At 37.0% G+C, this 18423-nt stretch overlaps 1 protein-coding gene across 1 annotated transcript in view; it reads left to right on the top strand.

Moving 5' to 3' along the window:
• The window catches only part of Khdrbs2 (KH RNA binding domain containing, signal transduction associated 2), a 471528-nt gene that overhangs the window by 426926 nt on the left and 26179 nt on the right, over window positions 1-18423 (top strand). Inside the window, exon 7 of the mRNA XM_052192875.1 lies at window positions 6930-7012. Within this exon, the coding sequence (XP_052048835.1) occupies window positions 6930-7012 (83 nt within the window). The remainder of the gene's footprint in view (window positions 1-6929; window positions 7013-18423) is intronic.

An 18423-nucleotide genomic window follows, 5' to 3' on the forward strand; every position in this document is an offset into this window, starting at 1 on the left:
GACTCCCCAGCATGTAATAAGGATACATGCTCCACTATGTTCATAGCAGCCCTATTTATAATAGCCAGAAGCTGGAAAGAACCCACATGTCCCTCAGTGGAGGAATGGATACAGAAAATGTGGTATATATACACAATGGAGTACTATTCAGCCATTAGAAACAATGAATTCATGAAATTCTTACACAAATGGATGGAGCTGGAGAACATCATCCTAAGTGAGGTAACCCAGTCTCAAAAGACTCACTGATAAATGGATATTAGCCTACAAGCTTGGAATACCCAAGACACAATGCACATATGAAATGATTCCCAAGAAGGAGGAAGGAGTGGCCCATGGTCCTGAAAAAGCTCAGTGTAGCAGTGTCGGGGAAGGGGTGGATTGGGGAACAGGGGGAGGGAAGAAGATTTATGGGGCTTTCAGAGAGGGGGGATCCAGGAAAGGGAAACTCACTTGAAATGTAAATAAAGAATATATCACATTAAAAAAATGTACAGAAAAAAATAAAATTCTGTACTCTCCTCAGACCAAGTTCTAACATTATTCTTGAAGAAGGAAGATGATACTGCTAGATCCAACCATCTGAAGTATTTCTCCTTGGATTTTGATGGACTTGAGCCAAGCTGTATCCACATTGTAAAAGAATACTCTTGTACTACATTAGCAACTCAATATAGATTAATCAGATAAGTGCTCTATAGAATATACTATCCTGAATATAATAGGCCTAAAATGTCATTAACTATCATATACTCCTTTTTTGTTAAAGAGCCAAAATTCTAAAACCTGAAAAAGGTAGGAAAATGTAGAAAAATTGTATATACAAACAGTATAAATATCAGAGAAAATAACAGGTTATAATCACTCAGAGGTCACCATATACTTTGTGACTACAAAAAGTATTTCCTTAAGAAGTATCATATAATATGACTTTGAAGAATCAGCAGAATTTCAACAGATAGAGATAGAAGAAACAGGGAAGGATATCAGGGCCATAAAAACAGAAACCTACTCTGACCCCTGGATCATCTACCAGGAAAGTGGATAACATTTGAAATTTAAATAAAGAAAATATTTAACAAAAAATTAAAAAAGAAAAAACTGACATTTACAGCATTAAATATTTTATGCTTGTAAAATAAACAACAAGGGTCAATAAACACGCTGTAACTAACAAATAAAAAGACAAAAAACAAAGCTAGAATATAGAGATCTGCAAGGAGAAGGAAAACAACACAGCATGTGACTTCTGTAAAATTTGTTGGAAGATCCAAAACATAGATGCTAGATATTCAAATCTGTTGAGGCCTCTTGTAAGTCAAATCAGTCTTAGAGCTGCCCACTGTGTTATATTTGATGTATAGTGTTCAGGGTTGCTCTATGACCGCTTCAGAAGATTCCACTGGACTGGGAACTGTTGTTCACCAAATAGGAAAGATGATTCCTGTGTTGATAATAGCTGCTTAAACTGTAGATGCAATGTGAGGGTCCTCTCCACACCCCATTCGTAGCACATGTGTATAATCAAAGCAAAATGTTCCATATGAATAATCATTATGATGAATTCTTCAATTCTTCATCAAGTAAAAATAAAATAAGAATGATGTAGAACAAAAAGATGCATTACAGTTCTAATCTACAATACCAACTTTATTAAGAGGTCTTAACCTTAAAGAGTATAAGACTCTAGATTAAAAGAACTATTTAGATTTAGATTATGCATCCAACACAATCAAGAGAAATCTGCAGGAGCAGACCACAATGAAAAGTTAGAGCCCCACATATGAAGCACTATCATTCATTAACTATTCATAAGAATGCCATCTTGTCAGTTGCGGCAAAATGGGTGTAACTGGAAGATATTAACTTAAATAAGCCAGCACAGAGACACAACTACTGCACATAACCTCATATATTAAGACAGTCCACATGGATGTGTGCCTGTGACTCACAGCAAATAGACAGGGTTGGGGAAGGTGGTTACAGGAGGCTGCCTTTGAGCAGTGTGTGTTGAGGGCATCTGTAGAATTAAGACACTAGATATCAGTAACACAGAGAAGCTAATGCATGCCAACTAAAACCTAATAAAAGAACAGACAAAGAGAAAGGCTACCAACAATTGGAAAGGCATCTAAAATGGGAAAGAAATTAAAATCTCTATCATATAAAAGCAAAAGAAATTCTCAACATCAGTAGTAGAAACAGAAAACATTAAAATCAGACCTTACAAATTTTGATTTGAAAATGATTTCCCCAAACTTATTTCCACTATTCCATTCTTAACATTTTGTTAGCATACAGAGGAACATGTCTCCCCAGCTATCTTAGTGCTCCATTGCTGTGAAGAGGCATACTATGACACAGGCAACTCTTATGAAGAAAAGCATTTAATGAGAGCTGGATTATAATTTCAGAAATTTCGCCCATTGTCTTTATAACTGGGTGCATGGCAGCATGCAGACAGACACTGTGCTGGAGAAATAGCTCAGAGCTCTACAGCTGGATCCACTGGCAGCAGTATGAGAGAGATACTGAGCCTATCTTAGGCTTTTGGGACCTCAAAACCCACCACCAGTGATACACTATTTTGAAAAGGCCCACCTCCTAAGCCTATATGGTGTCATTTTCTGGTGACTTAGCATTCAAATCTATGAGCCTAGATGTGTGTGTGTGGGGGGGGGCATTCACATTCAAACTGTCACACTTATCTACAACAACAATATGATAACTTCAAGAATTTTATCAAGTGATGTATTTTGTTGTGTGTCTGAAACTACATGAATAATCTTGAAAGCATTAAAATATGCCTCTAAATTTTTAGCTAATTTTTTTCTAAATAATGTTTATTACTAAGAAGCAATAAACTATGTCTTTTCTCACAAAATCAGGTAAGACCATTATTAGATTATGGTTATTATTGATAGTATAGCTTATCTATGTTTCAAGAATTGGGTTGCAAATGATTTAAAAATATGTGTGTATATAATATGTAATACCATATAATATATAAAACATATAATAATACAAAAAGGTAAGATGGCAACAATTTGCAAATAAGCAGGTAAAGGGTAGGTGAGTTTCTATTATCTGTTATCAGTTTATCATTTTTGTACAATTTAAAATTTTCAACTTCTGTCCCTAAACAAAAGGTAGATTAGGGAGAAGATGGAATATAAAAGAAACTGGAGAGAGAAAGATAATCTCTCACGTATCCTCACAGTAGAAATTACTGTGGAAATATTTCAACAAGAAGGTGAAATTCAGTGAAAGCCAGAGTTACAGACTAAGAGCAAAAGGGAAAGCTCAAAACTCATAGAAGACAATACAGACCTATGTGAATTCAAGGCCAGAAAAGACTTTTTTTATTATTCGATATATTTTTTATTTACATTTCAAATAATTTCCCCTTTTCTAGCCCCCCACTCCCCGAAAGTCGCATAAGCCCCCTTCTTTCCCCCTGTCCTCCCAGCCACCCCTTCCCACTTCCCCGTTCTGGTTTTGCCCTATGCTGCTTCACTGAGTCTTTCCAGAACAAGGGGCCACTCCTCCATTCTTCTTCTACCTCATTTGATGTGTGGATTATGCTTTGGATATTCCAGTTTTCTAGGTTAGTATCCACTTATTAGTGAGTGCATACCATTATTCATCTTTTGAGTCTGGGTTACCTCACTTAGTATGATGTTCTCCAGCTCCACCCATTTGCCTAAGAATTTCATGAATTCATTGTTTCTAATGGCTGAATAGTACTCCATTGTGTATATATACCACATTTTTTTGCATCCACTCTTCTATTGAGGGACACCTGGGTTCTTTCCAGCTTCTGGCAATTATAAATAGGGCTGCTATGAACATAGTGGAACATGTATCCTTATTACATGGTGGGGAATCTTCTGGGTATATGCCCAGGAGTGGTATAGCAGGATCTTCTGGAAGTGAGGTGCCCAGTTTTCGGAGGAACCGCCAGACTGCTTTCCAGAGTGGTTGTACCAATTTGCAACCCCACCAGCAGTGGAGGAGTGTTCCTCTTTCTCCACATCCTCGCCAACACCTGCTGTCTCCTGAATTTTTAATCTTAGCCATTCTGACTAGTTTCACTGACACTGGCACATGCAAGGAATTGAGTATCCACCATTTGTTCCTACATGAGCAAATCATTCTCTCCATGTCTCTTGTGGACAGGGTCTACTTTTTGGCAGCTCAGTAGAGCCACATCGGTCATACAGAATGGCTAAGGTTAAAAACTCAGGAGACAGCAGGTATTGGCGAGGATGTGGAGAAAGAGGAACACTCTTCCACTGTTGGTGGGATTGCCAGAAGGTACAACCACTCTGGAAATCAGTCTGGAAGTTCCTCAGAAATCTGGGCATGACACTTCCAGAGGACCCTGCTATACCACTCCTGGGCATATACCCAGAGGATTCCCTGGCATGCAATAAGGACACTTGTTCCACTATGTTCGTAGCATCCCTGTTTGTAATAGCCAGAAGCTGAAAAGAACCCAGGTGTCCCTCAATGGAGGAATGGATACAAAAAAATGTGGTATATTTACACAATAGAGTACTATTCAGCCATTAGAAACAATGAATTCATGAAATTCTTAGACAAATGGATGGAGCTGGAGAACATTATATTAAATGAGGTAACCCAGTCTCAAAAGCTCAATCATGGTATGCACTCACTGATAAATGGATATTAGCCTTGAAACATGGAATACCCAAGACATAATCCACATATTAAATGATGTCCAAGAGGATCGGAGGAGTGGCCCCTGGTTCTTGAAAGACTCAGTACAGCAGTATAGGGCAATATCAGAAGAGGGAAGTGGGAAGGGGTGGATGGGGGAATAGGGGGAGGGAAGAGGGCTTATGGGATTTTTGGGAAGTGGGGAGCCAGAAAAGGGGAAATCATTTGAAATGTAAATAAAAAATATATCAAATAAAAAAAAAAAAAGAAGGTGAAATTCGGAAAAGGTGAACCTATTTTAAGGAAACTATGGTAAAGAGGGCATAAGAGCCAGGCATGGTGGATCATGAAGCAAGAAGGGAGGGGCACCTCTGTGAGTTTGAGCCTGTGGGACTACACAAGGAAATTAGGAAAATTAACCCACCATCAGATCTACCTATCTCTGTGAACCAGAGTACAATAAAAATATCAGGAAGGGCTGAAAGAGCATTGCTCACTGGAAAAATAATTCCCATCTTGTTGACACAGCCTTTAGTGCTTTTGAAATAATCCAGGTATAAATCCTTTATTTTACCATAAAGGATCTTAATTTTAATTGCATACTTTATTTCATGAATACTTCTCTGAAGATAACTTTGGAATATTTCACTTAAAAATCAAAGATAGCTAAAGTAGCATAATTAAAAATTACATGGAGGAAGTCTTTCATATTTCATGCAAAAATATATGACAGAAAAATGAATGAGATAATTAATAACACAGAATTTAATCTCAGAATATGTGATGTATAATAGCATCAAATAAAGAAAACAGATGGAAATAAGGAAACATCAATTTTCAAACATTAAAATAAACCCTTCAGTAATAAAATACTAGTGTTCTGATTAATAAAATTTTTTAAAAAATTATTCAAGATGAGTGTGAAAAATTTTACAACTTGCAATTTTCATTTTTGGTTTTTGGCACAAGACTTAAGAGATTTGTAAGTCCCCAGAGGAAAGTGAAGGTATGAACTGGTAGGGTATGGTGTAAGAATATTTCAGGGAGAAAATTGCTACAGCAAAGACCTGGAGGCAGACCTGGGGAGTAGCCCCAGTGAATTGATAGGGTTTAAAGTCGATGACCATTAAGGGACATTAAACTGAATCTCTCTCGCGCAGAATGATTGATAGCTGCAACATGGAATTGCTAGCCTGCTTGCACACTCCAGAATGACAAATCTCCAGGAAATTTGTCAGTGTGATTTCATCAAACTTGGTACACCACATTGCTTACCAGATTTAAAAACGATAAAGTTTATAACAAACTAAGAGTTCTTCAATCACACTCTCCTTTTCCTCTCTCCTTTTATTCATTTGTTCATTTATTTATGTACCTTTTAAATAATGACTCCACATTCACAACCTGAAACCTGATCACAATTTAATCACCCTGTACTGTGTTTTCTGTCTTAATAAAAATGATGGTTATTAGGAGAAAACAATATTTTGAGTAGGACTGCCACCAATACTTTACACTACTATTAGGCTAGTGTTCCTAGATACCTATATTTTTGTTGTAATTATTCATTTGCAATTTTGTCTATGTGTGTTATCTGTGTCTGTGTGTATGGAGGTGTCTATTATATGCACATGAGTACAGGTACCACTGAGGCCAGAAGATGCCAGAGCCCCCTGAACTGGTGTTACACCCAGTGTGCATGATGGGACCTGAACATAAAGTCCTCTGCCAGAAGAGCTATCTCTTTGTGTCTCTCACACATGGAATTCTGAAAATGAAGGATTAGATTTTAATTTCTTAACTTATCTTTATTATATATCAAAATTGTAAATGCATCTTACAGTAAGTGTTTATGTCATTGGTAGACTGAGCTTATTTAACAAGTACTAAATCTTTTATATATACTTCATATTTTATTATATATATATATATATCATATGTATATGAAAATGTTTTCTTCATCTTCTTTCTCCTCTTCCAACTCCTCCCAGGAGGAGAACCCATATCTTCCTTATCCACACAACTTCATATTCTTTCATTCTATTAAAAAATAGCACACAAAGCCACAAAAAGGGAAAAGGAAAAAAAAACTATTTTTCAGGATTATGTGGAAACTGTAAAAAATATACAAATAATATCAAGCATAAAAATGAACCCAAACTTAATGGTATATAAATTCTTAGAAAATATAATTAAATCAAAGCGGACTGATTAGTTAAAAATATTATGTTTTCTTACTATTTCAGGGGTACGATGATGGCTATGGGGGTGAATATGATGACCAGACCTATGAAACGTATGATAATAGCTACGTGACCCCAACACAAAGGTAAGGCATTTGCTAGCAAATCACATTTTCAGGTGTTATCTCTGCTCTATTTTATAATACCCATGTGATTTATAGTTACATTATATGAGGGTTTCAAGCAATGGATTTAATCTCCATTACCTTCCTAAATTATCAAATTGCTTACTAAACCATAAGAGATAAAATATAAAATATAGTAACTCTATAATTGCAAGCATGGACACAATACCGTGTAACCTGAGGAAGAGTGAGTATACCAGTGAACTCACTAGAGAGTCTTACACTCAACTAAGCACCACTGTGTTTAGAAACTATATTAATGAACTTCTGATTCAATTAACAAAGCTTGCTCCATGTGACATGTTTTACAAACCTGTAATTTTTTGTTTATAAAGCAAATCACAAGGAAATGTTATTGATAAGCTGAAAATAGGCAATTGAAAAAGTAGCTCCTGGGATAAAAGATACTCCTCTTCTTTCTCATCAACATCTGTAAATTGTCGAATATCTCTTTGCATTGACCTGGAATTTGTAATGTTGATGAATCTGTACTACTTGAAAGTCGAATTTAGTGAGATACTGCTTACAACTGATAAAACTTACCCAATTAGAGCTCCCCCTGTGAGAGGATCACAAATGTCATCCACAGGGCAACAAGCCCCATAAATATCATATACGTGGAGCATCCCATCAGCCCCAAAGCTTCTCTTGGCAATGATATTTGTTATCCTAGACTTTCCTTTCCCTTAACACACTATGAAATACACAAGTTGGCTTTATTGCTGTATTCTTGCCCTTTCTACAATGTCATATAAAAAAAAAACAACAACCTTTCTTTCTCTTTTTAAAATTTTTTTTATTAAAATAGTTTATTTATTTACATTCCAAATGTTGTCCTCTTTCCCGGTCCCCCCCTCCCAGAGTTCTCATCCCATCTCCACTCCCCTTTGCCTTGGAGAGGGTGCTCCCACACACACCCATCTCCCTCACCCATCCACCCACCAACCCCCCTCATGCACCAACTTCCACCTCATACTCCCCAGCATCCCCCTTCCCTGAGACATCAAGTCTCTACAGGATTAGGCACATCCTCTGCCACTGAGGCAGACAAGCCATTTCTGTGCTACATATGTGTCAGGGGGTGGGGACTAGCCCATGTATGCTCTTTGGTTGATGGCTTAGTCTCTGGGAGCTCTGAAGTGTCCACGTTAGTAGATACTGTAGTTCACCATTTTTCCTTTCTCATGAAAATTCACATGTATTTATCATTAGTGAGATTCACTGTGGCATTCCTACCAATGTGTCTGTCATGGAAAGTAACGGTTCTTCCTTCTTCCCTCTTTCCTTTTGCTTCCTCCCTTCCTGCTCCATTTCCAAGACCCCAATAGATCCTCTTCCACTTTGAGGGTTTTTCGTTGCTATTTCAGTTTCTACATGATTCAGAAAATAAGGACTGTCTGTCTCTGACTGTGTCATAGTTCACTTGATATGATAATCTCCATGTCTGTTCATTTTCATGCATGTAGCAGGATTCCATTCTTTGGAGTAAAACATACACTGATGGATATTGCACACAGATGGACATTTTCTTTCACCCACTGTCCTAGTTAGGGTTGCTATGCTGAAACAGCCTAGATCCCCTCCCAATGCTATGAAAACTCAAGAACAAGGAGGAAGATGCCTGGCTATTACCTTTATTTCTTCAAATCCTATGACCAAAGTGTGTATTGTCTTCAGCAACATTGTCACACGCATCCCAACTACAGTGGGAAACCATAATAAACAGTCCATAAAATAGCATGAATTGTTTCCGGGAACTTCGAGATACTCTTAACCGTTTGAGGGGTGGTAACACAAATCCAGCATTGAGCTTTCCTTATCTTCAAGCACTGGCCTAAATTGGGAATGTTTATGTTGACATAAGTCCTTACTAATTAAAGTAAGGGAAACAGGTACTAAAATTAATAATAATTCTAATGCTATAATGTGTAATAATCATAAATTTCTGTTTTGTCAAATATCATTCAGTAATACAAAATCTTGCAAGAGAATTCATACATAATACAGTCATGCTGGCCTATATAATTAATGAGTCACAAACCAACCAGGGCTACATAGTAAGAAAAAGAAAGAGAAGAGATGAGAAACAGAGATAGAGAAACAGAGAGGCAGAGAGGACACTTTTCAACAAGTTTGAATAAATTCATCAGTGTAAGAACCATTATTTCATAAAACAGTATTAAGATTTTAGTTAGTATAATATCAATATGTACTAGTAAGGGAGAACACTGGAGAATTTATTGCCAAATGTATTAAATAGTCAGCATTACATTATTTCTATTGGAACATCTGAGAATAAGGTATACTTAACAATTCAGCTGGCTGGAATGTCATCAGATGACATCCTGGGCCTATAGGAATGCTACCCTTGCCCTGCTATACTGCCATTGTTGTATATTCACAATACATTTGGAACTTGATTTGATGTATAACTTTCTTCATTCTGTAAAACTATAAAACTTCACCAGACTGCCTCCATGTTGGAAGATGAAATTTGGGTTAACCTAAATCTGTGTTGCCTGGCTATACCCACTCAGAATGGTTCAAGATGTAGCAGCTCAGTGACAAACTGGCAGTGTGGTCTGAAGAAGGCACCAGAATTCATTCCATCATCCCAAAAGTCTGTTTAAATAAGCACTTACTAAGTGAGAGTGGATACATAACAGTATAGGAGAGACAATACTTAATTTTTAAATGGTGATATAATATTTTCTGCTAATGATTTCTCTGAGGAGCCTTTTAAAATAAAATGGTGTGAAATGAAGTTCATTTTCTCAAGAATTGCTTCAGATTTTTTTCTAAGACATGACTCCTTAATTGAACTATTGTTGTAAGACTTTCTTTAAAATTTTATTATATGAAAGAAAAATATTACAAATAAAAGACATAAAATTAACCAGACCCAAAGACTGAAACTCAGTGGCCTACCATATAGTCAGATCAGCCAATCAACATGAAAGGAATGGAATTTCACAATGGCTTTTATGCTTTCACTATTGAATATATGTTATACATTACTGAAACCAAGAAAAAAAGACATTTAGAATTAGTAAAAAAAAAAAAAAAAAGAAAGAAAGAAAAAGAAAGAAAAGAAAATGATATAAGATTTGAAATAAAGAAGTAAAAGAAATAAAGTAAGAAATACTTGAAACATGACTCCAGCATTTGTCAACAATTTGAGTATTTTGGGTAGATAAAAATCATATTTGTTTTGTTAAAATCAAGATCAGAAGAAATGCTAACATTGAATTCTGGAACTAAATAGGATATGTACAGTTTTCAGTAATAAAAGGGGCTTGTTTGGATGGCTAGTCAGCTGATAAATATAGAGTTGTAAGAATCCTGAAGCAGAAGCCATGTGCTACCATACCAGTACCATTGTATTATCCTCAGCACAAATTCCAAGGGCGTTCACAAGGTAACAGCTGTAAAGGTTCACTGGAGTTCAAAAGATGGAACAGTATAATTAGCCCCTCGTTGTATAAGGCACCATGAATTCTGAAACTTTTCAAATGGATCAGAAAAGGTTCTGTACCAAACTATGTTGGGAGACAGCTTATTGAATGGCATTAATGACTGCTGAGCATAATAACATTATAAGGATATCCAACCATCTTTTCTCTTGATCTAGGCCTAGTAGAAAAAGTGAAAGAACAGAGCTCAGAGTTATTACACAATCTCCAAAGTACAGAACTTCAACTGCTGTTTCCACGGTGACTCACATTTGAGAAGCCTTTGGTTTAAAACCACTTACATCCTAAGTTTAACACCTTAACACCTTAGCACCTTAACACCTGAACCAATCTTTTATGCCATTTGCCAAATTTATATCACCCCTTGAGATGTTAACATTTTCAGAGATCATCTTTCTAAAAAAGCAAAATCACACATTTTTGTGAATATTTTGTTAACCTTTCTCAATATTAAAAAAAATCTATATCAAAGCAAGTCATTGACATGGGAATATAAGTTTCATTTACTTAGATATAAGTGCTCTTGCCACAAATGAAAATTAAAAGATCAGGTCTGAGGTTTTGATTTAGGTGTAAATACTAAGTTTTATAATTTCTTAGTGTAAAAGATCCATTTGTATGATTGCCTATAATGGTCACTGTACAATGTCTGCTCTGCACGATGGATGAGACACTTAAGGTACTTCCAGAGAGGTGTATGTAGTATGGGGATTTTCACTGGCAGATTGCCAAAAGGAAGAGTTCATTCATCTGAGAGGTCAAGACTCCTATAACTGAATTGTTCTTCAACCACATGTGAAATTAAAGGGAGATAAAGAACCCCATAGGTGAAGCCACCAGACATGAACTGACACCTTCACTTCAGAGTGGGAAGGAAGAGCTAAAGAACTGGTAAAATATTGAAGCACGAGTGTCTTCTCCATGGTGTCTCTCCATGGTTCCCACCATTTTGACACTTTAGGAAGCAGGAGATGGAGAGGCCACTAGTCATCCTCCCAATAGAATCCATGCTAGAAGGATTGAGGGCTTTGAGAAGGTTAATGGAGGAGACCCATTAGGACATCCAAAAGGAATATACTTAAAATAACTAGGAATTGTAAGGATCCATGTCAGCTGTTCCAAGGTTCTAACAATGGCATGAAATTGTAATAGAAACAGTCATCCTTGTATTGAGGTTCTAAATGACTTTCTTTTGCAGTTTTGAAAACATTCATTACTTCTTTGAAAGGTACAGGGAACACATGAAATGCAGAGTAAATAGACAATCACATTCTAAGACCAACTTTTAAAAGTTCTTTGCGCTAAGGATAGGAATTAGCATGTTTTTGCTCAGAGTCTGCTTACCATTGGCATTTCATCAGAGCCAATGAAGTAGGAACTCCATGCTCATGTTAGGGTGTTTATCTCCCTCACTGCAAACTATGACAAAGGCACTGATTTCTAATTGTAGTTAATTCCAACAGTAAATTCAAACCCATATGTGTTACGTCTACAGCCTTAGATATGAAGACTGATAAATACTGCCTGGACCTTTGAGCTGGATCATAAATGCCAATACACACCAGAACAAAACAGGGGGGACATGCATCTCATAAGAATAAAGGGCTTTACCTTCCGGCTTCAAAAAAACTCAAACTGAAAAGTTCTTCTAAACATGAGAAAATCAAATTATTTAATCATTTTGTCAGGCTGTGAGATTAAGGTGCTGCATTTACGGAAATCCTTCTAATAAAGACCTGAGAGTGTAAAACCCACTGTACATTAATAAGGGTTATTGTTATTATATTAGGTAGATAACTGCTTGTCCTTTTCTTGTAGGTGTCGCCATTCACTGTAAAACTGTTCACCTCCACTTTAAAATTCAATTCACTTTGCCAGAACCCATGATACTATTAAATTTATAGGATTATTGAATTTGATCTGGCTTCCCCTAGCTATTGCACAGGTCATTTGTATATTTACGCTATCTAAAAATTTCCACATGAATAAAATGTAAGTTTCATATTTTTTGAATGAAACTCAAGTTTCTTGATGTACTTGTTATCTTTTGAATCCTTATTTCAGATATGTACCATAGAGACACAGCATAAATATAAAGGAAATCAGTCAGTATATATTTTTGATAACCATTTTTCATTCATTTAAACTTAATGTTCACAATAACTAGACTGCTTGCAAAAAAACCTATCTACATCACTTTAATAGTACCAATTAGAAACTATGTTGTCCTTAGTCGCATGAAGGATCAGTCTTCCACAAAATCCGGATGTCCCAGTTTTAGTAAAACTTGCTCACTCTTCTATGGAGATTAAGAGATCTCACTGGGTTAATTTAGAATTAGAGACACTCCTCAAGAGGAAACTTGAGAGTGGATGGGCAAACCCCACACACTCAGAGCTCCAGAAATTAGTAGTACTAAATCAGCATAAACTCTCAAAAACCCAGTGTGTTGGAAAGGATGCATCCTGATGGTCAGGTGAGGTGAAAACCTTGTTTAAGTGGTAGGTGGGGAAGCGTGATATTACCAAAAATAAAATAATCAACAAATAGAAAGAAATCTATTTAGCATATAGTGAAACAACACATGGAAAAGTAAGGATTGTAGCTGAATATATGCGTGTCAAAATATAAAATAAGGAGCGGCAAATGCTGTGAACAAACCCTTTGTTCAAACATAGAATGCTAGAGCCATGTGGCCCTTATGATGATGAAGTTGGCCAAGGGTTCTAGTCTTTATTTGGCTCTTCTGAATAAAAGGTGGAAACTGAATTTTTTTTTAACTTTTTGTGGGGGAAAAGTTTTTCTTTTTTATTTACATTTCAAATGTTATCCCCTTTCCCTGTCTCCCCCCGCCCCCAAACCTAACCTCTCTATCCCATCCCTGTTGCCCCTGCTTCTCTGAGGGTGTTCCCCCACTCTCTGACCCACTCCTGCCTCCTCACCCTCAAATTCATCTACACTGAGGCCTCAAAGGACCAAAGGAATCTGGGCTTTTAACCACTGTTTGTACATTAGAAAAAAAGAAAAACACTTGAGAGATAGTGACATTAAAAACAAAAATATAGATTTTGTTCATTAGGAATTTCATCAAGGTATAGCCATGGCTTTCCTCAGTCCCACTGTGTCTGGGATGGCGTAGAGGCCAGTAGTCTCAGTGACAGAACACTGGAGTTATCAGGAGATTGCCTCTGATTAAATGCTTCTTCAGCACCAGAAATGGAACTATTGTGTAGAGTGTTCATTATCAGCCTTTTTGTCACCCCAGGTTTCCTCACAGTGTGGCAGTTCATCATGCCAAATGGGTCACTCAAACCACATGTTTTAAAAACATAGCCTGGTACATCAGTTATTTAATAACAGCATAGTATATTTAGATGCTGATGATATCTAGAAAGACATTAAAAACTTTGTGAATTAAACTAAATATTATGTCCACTATTTTCTAATTTCTACTGTACACAACAACTGAGTATAAAAAACAAAATCAATGTACAGATACTACTTCCAAGGCCATGGTTATAATGATTCATTCAGAGTTACCATTTAAAGCATTAAATGCTCTGCAAAATGTGTCATAGAGATCAGGGCAATGTATGTGCATGGTCAGGGAGAAAACAAGCTAATATATAATGTGCTAGAAACCAGAATATGAGAGAATGTGAGAGAACCTGAGTTGCTCTCCTGTGGCGAGTAAGAGGCAGTACCACAAGGCTTTCAGGAACTGATGCTCTGCTGGGATTTTTCTGATGGGTAAAGCGAAGCTAGGGAAAAGACAAAGAAATTGGAGTGTAATTTACTACTAAAGAGCCACATGTACTTCCAGAGTACCAATTATAAAGTACTTACGGCTGAGAAACGCATTCCTGGAAATGCTAGGAAGGGCTCAACACATTATCAAGGACTAAGAAAGCATTTGGCAGAGTTCTAGATTTTCATGAAAACTAAGACCCCATCTCCAAGCTTATCTTTGGTTTGGGGATGAAATTATGTATGAAAATAGAAAATATAGTAAGAGCCAGAGGTAAATAGAGACTACTGCAAATTGTGTCTTCTGGGCATGATGTTGTCATGACCTCACACCAACTAAGGCTACCTGCACGAGACCTGCACAAGATGAAGCCAACTGATGTTTTAGTAAGAATGGGGTGACAGGCTCAGAAACTCAAATTCCCTTCAGGAGAGTTTTTGGACAAAATGGCTGCTGGGCGAGGAAGAGCAGTTTTCTTCAGGTCCAGAATAGGTTGTCAGTGCTCCAGTGGATAGTTCTACACCTCTGCATATAGTGGCAGCACACTGTGAGTTACAAAGAAAACATGAAGTCAGGGTGCAGGGATGCAGAAGCGAAACAAGCGAGAAGTTAGACGGAGAGCCAGGATAGATGTGATCAAATTGCATTGCATGCACATTATAAAGTTCTCAAAAACTAAAGAAAATTAAATTTAAAACTGTTTTTGCACTAAACTGATGTGATACACTGAAGCACAACACATACTTTTTTTGTTATGATTTTGAAATTACAAAAGTAAATCTACCATGCAATCAATTATATTACTCTGTAGCACAAGCCCAGAGGATTAGATATATTTATCTGCAGATACTTAGCTATGTTCATATTATAGCTATGTTCATTTTTGGTCTATTTACAATAGCTAGGAAATGGAAAGAACCTCAATGTCCTTTGCTTGATGGATGGATAAGGAAAATTTAGCATGTATATATAATGTAATTTTATTCAGCTATAAAGAAAAGTGAAATTCTGACATATTCTAGGTGTAGAGGCAGAACCAGAAAATATGAGTCTGTGTAAGGTCATTCAGAAACAGAAAGATAAATGCTGCATGTTCTTATTTACCTGTTGACCATAACTCCACGTCTTTAGAATAGAAGTTAGCAGGATACAAGGGCTGTGGAGGGGGAAATGGGAAAAATGAGTGGGGAGAGCTACTGATTATCTTTCTATATAATTTAGAATATACATTATGAATTATATATTCCATATATATTAAATAAAGTCATGCCACGTGGTTTGACAGTTGCCTCATCAAAGAGACACAGGCTATCTGTACTATTCAGTCCCAAGCACAGGAAATCTCCCTTAAAATTATTGTACAAGAGAATTTAAGAGTTCCCCCCAAACAGTCTAGGCCACCGCCTTTGCCCTCGGTTCCCTACCAGAACAAGAAGGTAAGACCCTACTGCTGAGGGTGCCACACACCAGACCGATGATGGCACTGAAGTGGAGCTTAACTACTGTTGCAGAAAATATTAAAAAGCAAGCCCACCAACTCTCTGTGGTGTCAGACTTCGCCCTCACGCTCTAGCCAGCGCTGGTGTGTTCTCGCTGAGCCACTCTCCACAGCTAGCCCACTTGCTCCATATCTCTGCATTACCAGCTCTGATTCACTTGTCCCTGGAACCACTAGCTCTTCCTCAACCATAAACCCATGTAGTCCGTGATCTCACATCCCAGTAACTCAATGGAGCCGCCAACCTCATGGTTGCATAACACAATTCCCAGTAATCTGGTAGAGTCATGACTCTTAAAGCTTTATTCACTAATCGGACTTATGTAACAATAAATTCACAATTTATAAGATGCTGATACAGTAATTTCAGAGCCAATTAACAATGATAAAAGCTTTACCCAATATTTCTAACCTTGTGAAATTATAACTATTTGTGGCTGGAAAACACCATGCAGCTACACGTCAGCAGCCATCTAGGTTCCTCCTCCTACCCCTAGATGCTCCCTGTCTCTGCCTATCCTAGCTCTGCCTTCCTTTTCCCTGTCCGATCACAGGCCTCCCACTACGCTAATGTGATCAGACAGGGAAAGTCCTGCAACAAACTACAAGCCTTCCGCCTGAGTACTAGCTCTCATCGTGGCAGAGGTGTGGTGAAAGATTCCAAGTGAGACTCATAAGCAGTAGTCCTAACCAGTGATAAAGCCCACAAATGACTATCACAGCATGGCAGAATGTGCCCAAGGGTACAATAGTGACACTTATATCTTAGAGGTAACTAACAGATTAGTTTAATTGGACCTGTGGTCCACACAGTCCACAGGGAAGAAATTCATGTCTGCTACTACAAGCATAGTCAACCATCTGAGAGTGTTGAGATCATGGATCCTAGAGGAAACATTCTCCAAGAATACACAGGAAACACTGTCTATGCCTCCTAATGTCTGTAGTTGCTAATCATATCACATATGCTAGAAGATAATAAATAGATGCTCAAGTCTTACTACTACCAAAATCTAACACTGAAAATAAATGTACATAATTCTCAGTTAATAGCTATATAATTCTAAGCTGTATGTATCCATCATGGATACGTATATATAAGGTATACATATCCATACATGAATAAAATATTATGTTATATACTATAAAATATAATTTTCATTTGTTAATTAAAAAACACAGTTCTAGAGATACCAAAAGAAAAATAATTAAAAAGGGAAAAAAAGAAAGATATGCTATATTAGGACAAATTTATTAGGACTTGGGATATGGCCACACAAGTGTGAGGTCCCGAGCCTGGATCTCCAGAACCCACGAAAAGGCCTGGCACCATACATGTATGTGTGTATGTAATATATGTGTATATAAGTGCATGGTATATGTGTTATATTTATGATGCATGTCTGTGATAAGTATGATGTGTGAGTAGAAGTATGTGATGTCATGGAAAGGAGAGAAAGAAATGCTGGAAGCTTGAGAATCAACTATCCTGACATATGCTGTGGTATGCATGGGGTAGAAGAAAAGAACCAATACTCAAGCTTATCCTCTGAACTCCACTGAGGGCCATGGGATTATGTGCCACTACCAATTATACACATATTATACACATCACACACGCATCACTTACGACCATTCACACATTGTACTTATCAAACACACATCATATACATGCATCATAAATATAAGACATATATCACACACTTATATACATTCATATTACATATACATATGCGCACACATCACATCTTCTGCTCACACACATCATACTTATCAGACACATGCATCATAAATATAACACATATACTGTGGACTTATATTACATATACACATACATATACACATACATATACACATACATGCACACTTCACATACTTCCCCTCACACATCATACTTATCAAACACACATTACACCCTGAATCATAAATATAACACATATACCATACACTTATATATACATATATTACATACACACATATACACACACACATCTTATATCCAAGCATATCACACGCAAGGATTAAAACAAGTATAGGCTTTCATCCTATAGTTGCAATACAGAGACCTTAATTTTAGAATTCTTTTTATTTTAGAAAGTCAAAGTAATGTGCACACAGCATATTATACAATGCCCTCAGTGTCATCTGTGCCCAAGATACATGCTAATAACTTTGCATACAAGTCATTAAGCATGTCTAGTGAATTATAAATAGGCATAACTTCTTGTTGCTTTGGCTTGGCATTGGACTGTCTGCTTATTTCTGACAGAAAACTTGTGAAGGAGTAATTGGTTGCAGAGTTTGGAGATTTGAAATTAAAAATGGAAAATTCCTGTGTGTTTGAATTTAAAATTTTCCAAGCTTACTTCAAATCAATAGTTGTGGAATTTAGCTATCCAATATACAATAAAATTGAATTCCAGGAGACAGAAGGAAACAGATGAGAAGCTGAGGGGCCTGGCAGGGAACACATCAGCATTTCCAAAGGCATCGACCTTCAACAATGCTAATGAGGCCACCACTTAGAGGCTTAGCACGAGATGTATAGAAACAAAACTGTAGCTCAGACGTGTGTGTCTTCTTGGTTAGTGTAGGTTCTTTCTTACGGTATCATTGCTCTTGCACGGTTTGACAAAGTGTGACTTGGCCCTCT

This window comes from Apodemus sylvaticus, chromosome 9 (genome assembly GCF_947179515.1).
Source record: "Apodemus sylvaticus chromosome 9, mApoSyl1.1, whole genome shotgun sequence".
NCBI lineage: Eukaryota > Metazoa > Chordata > Mammalia > Rodentia > Muridae > Apodemus > Apodemus sylvaticus.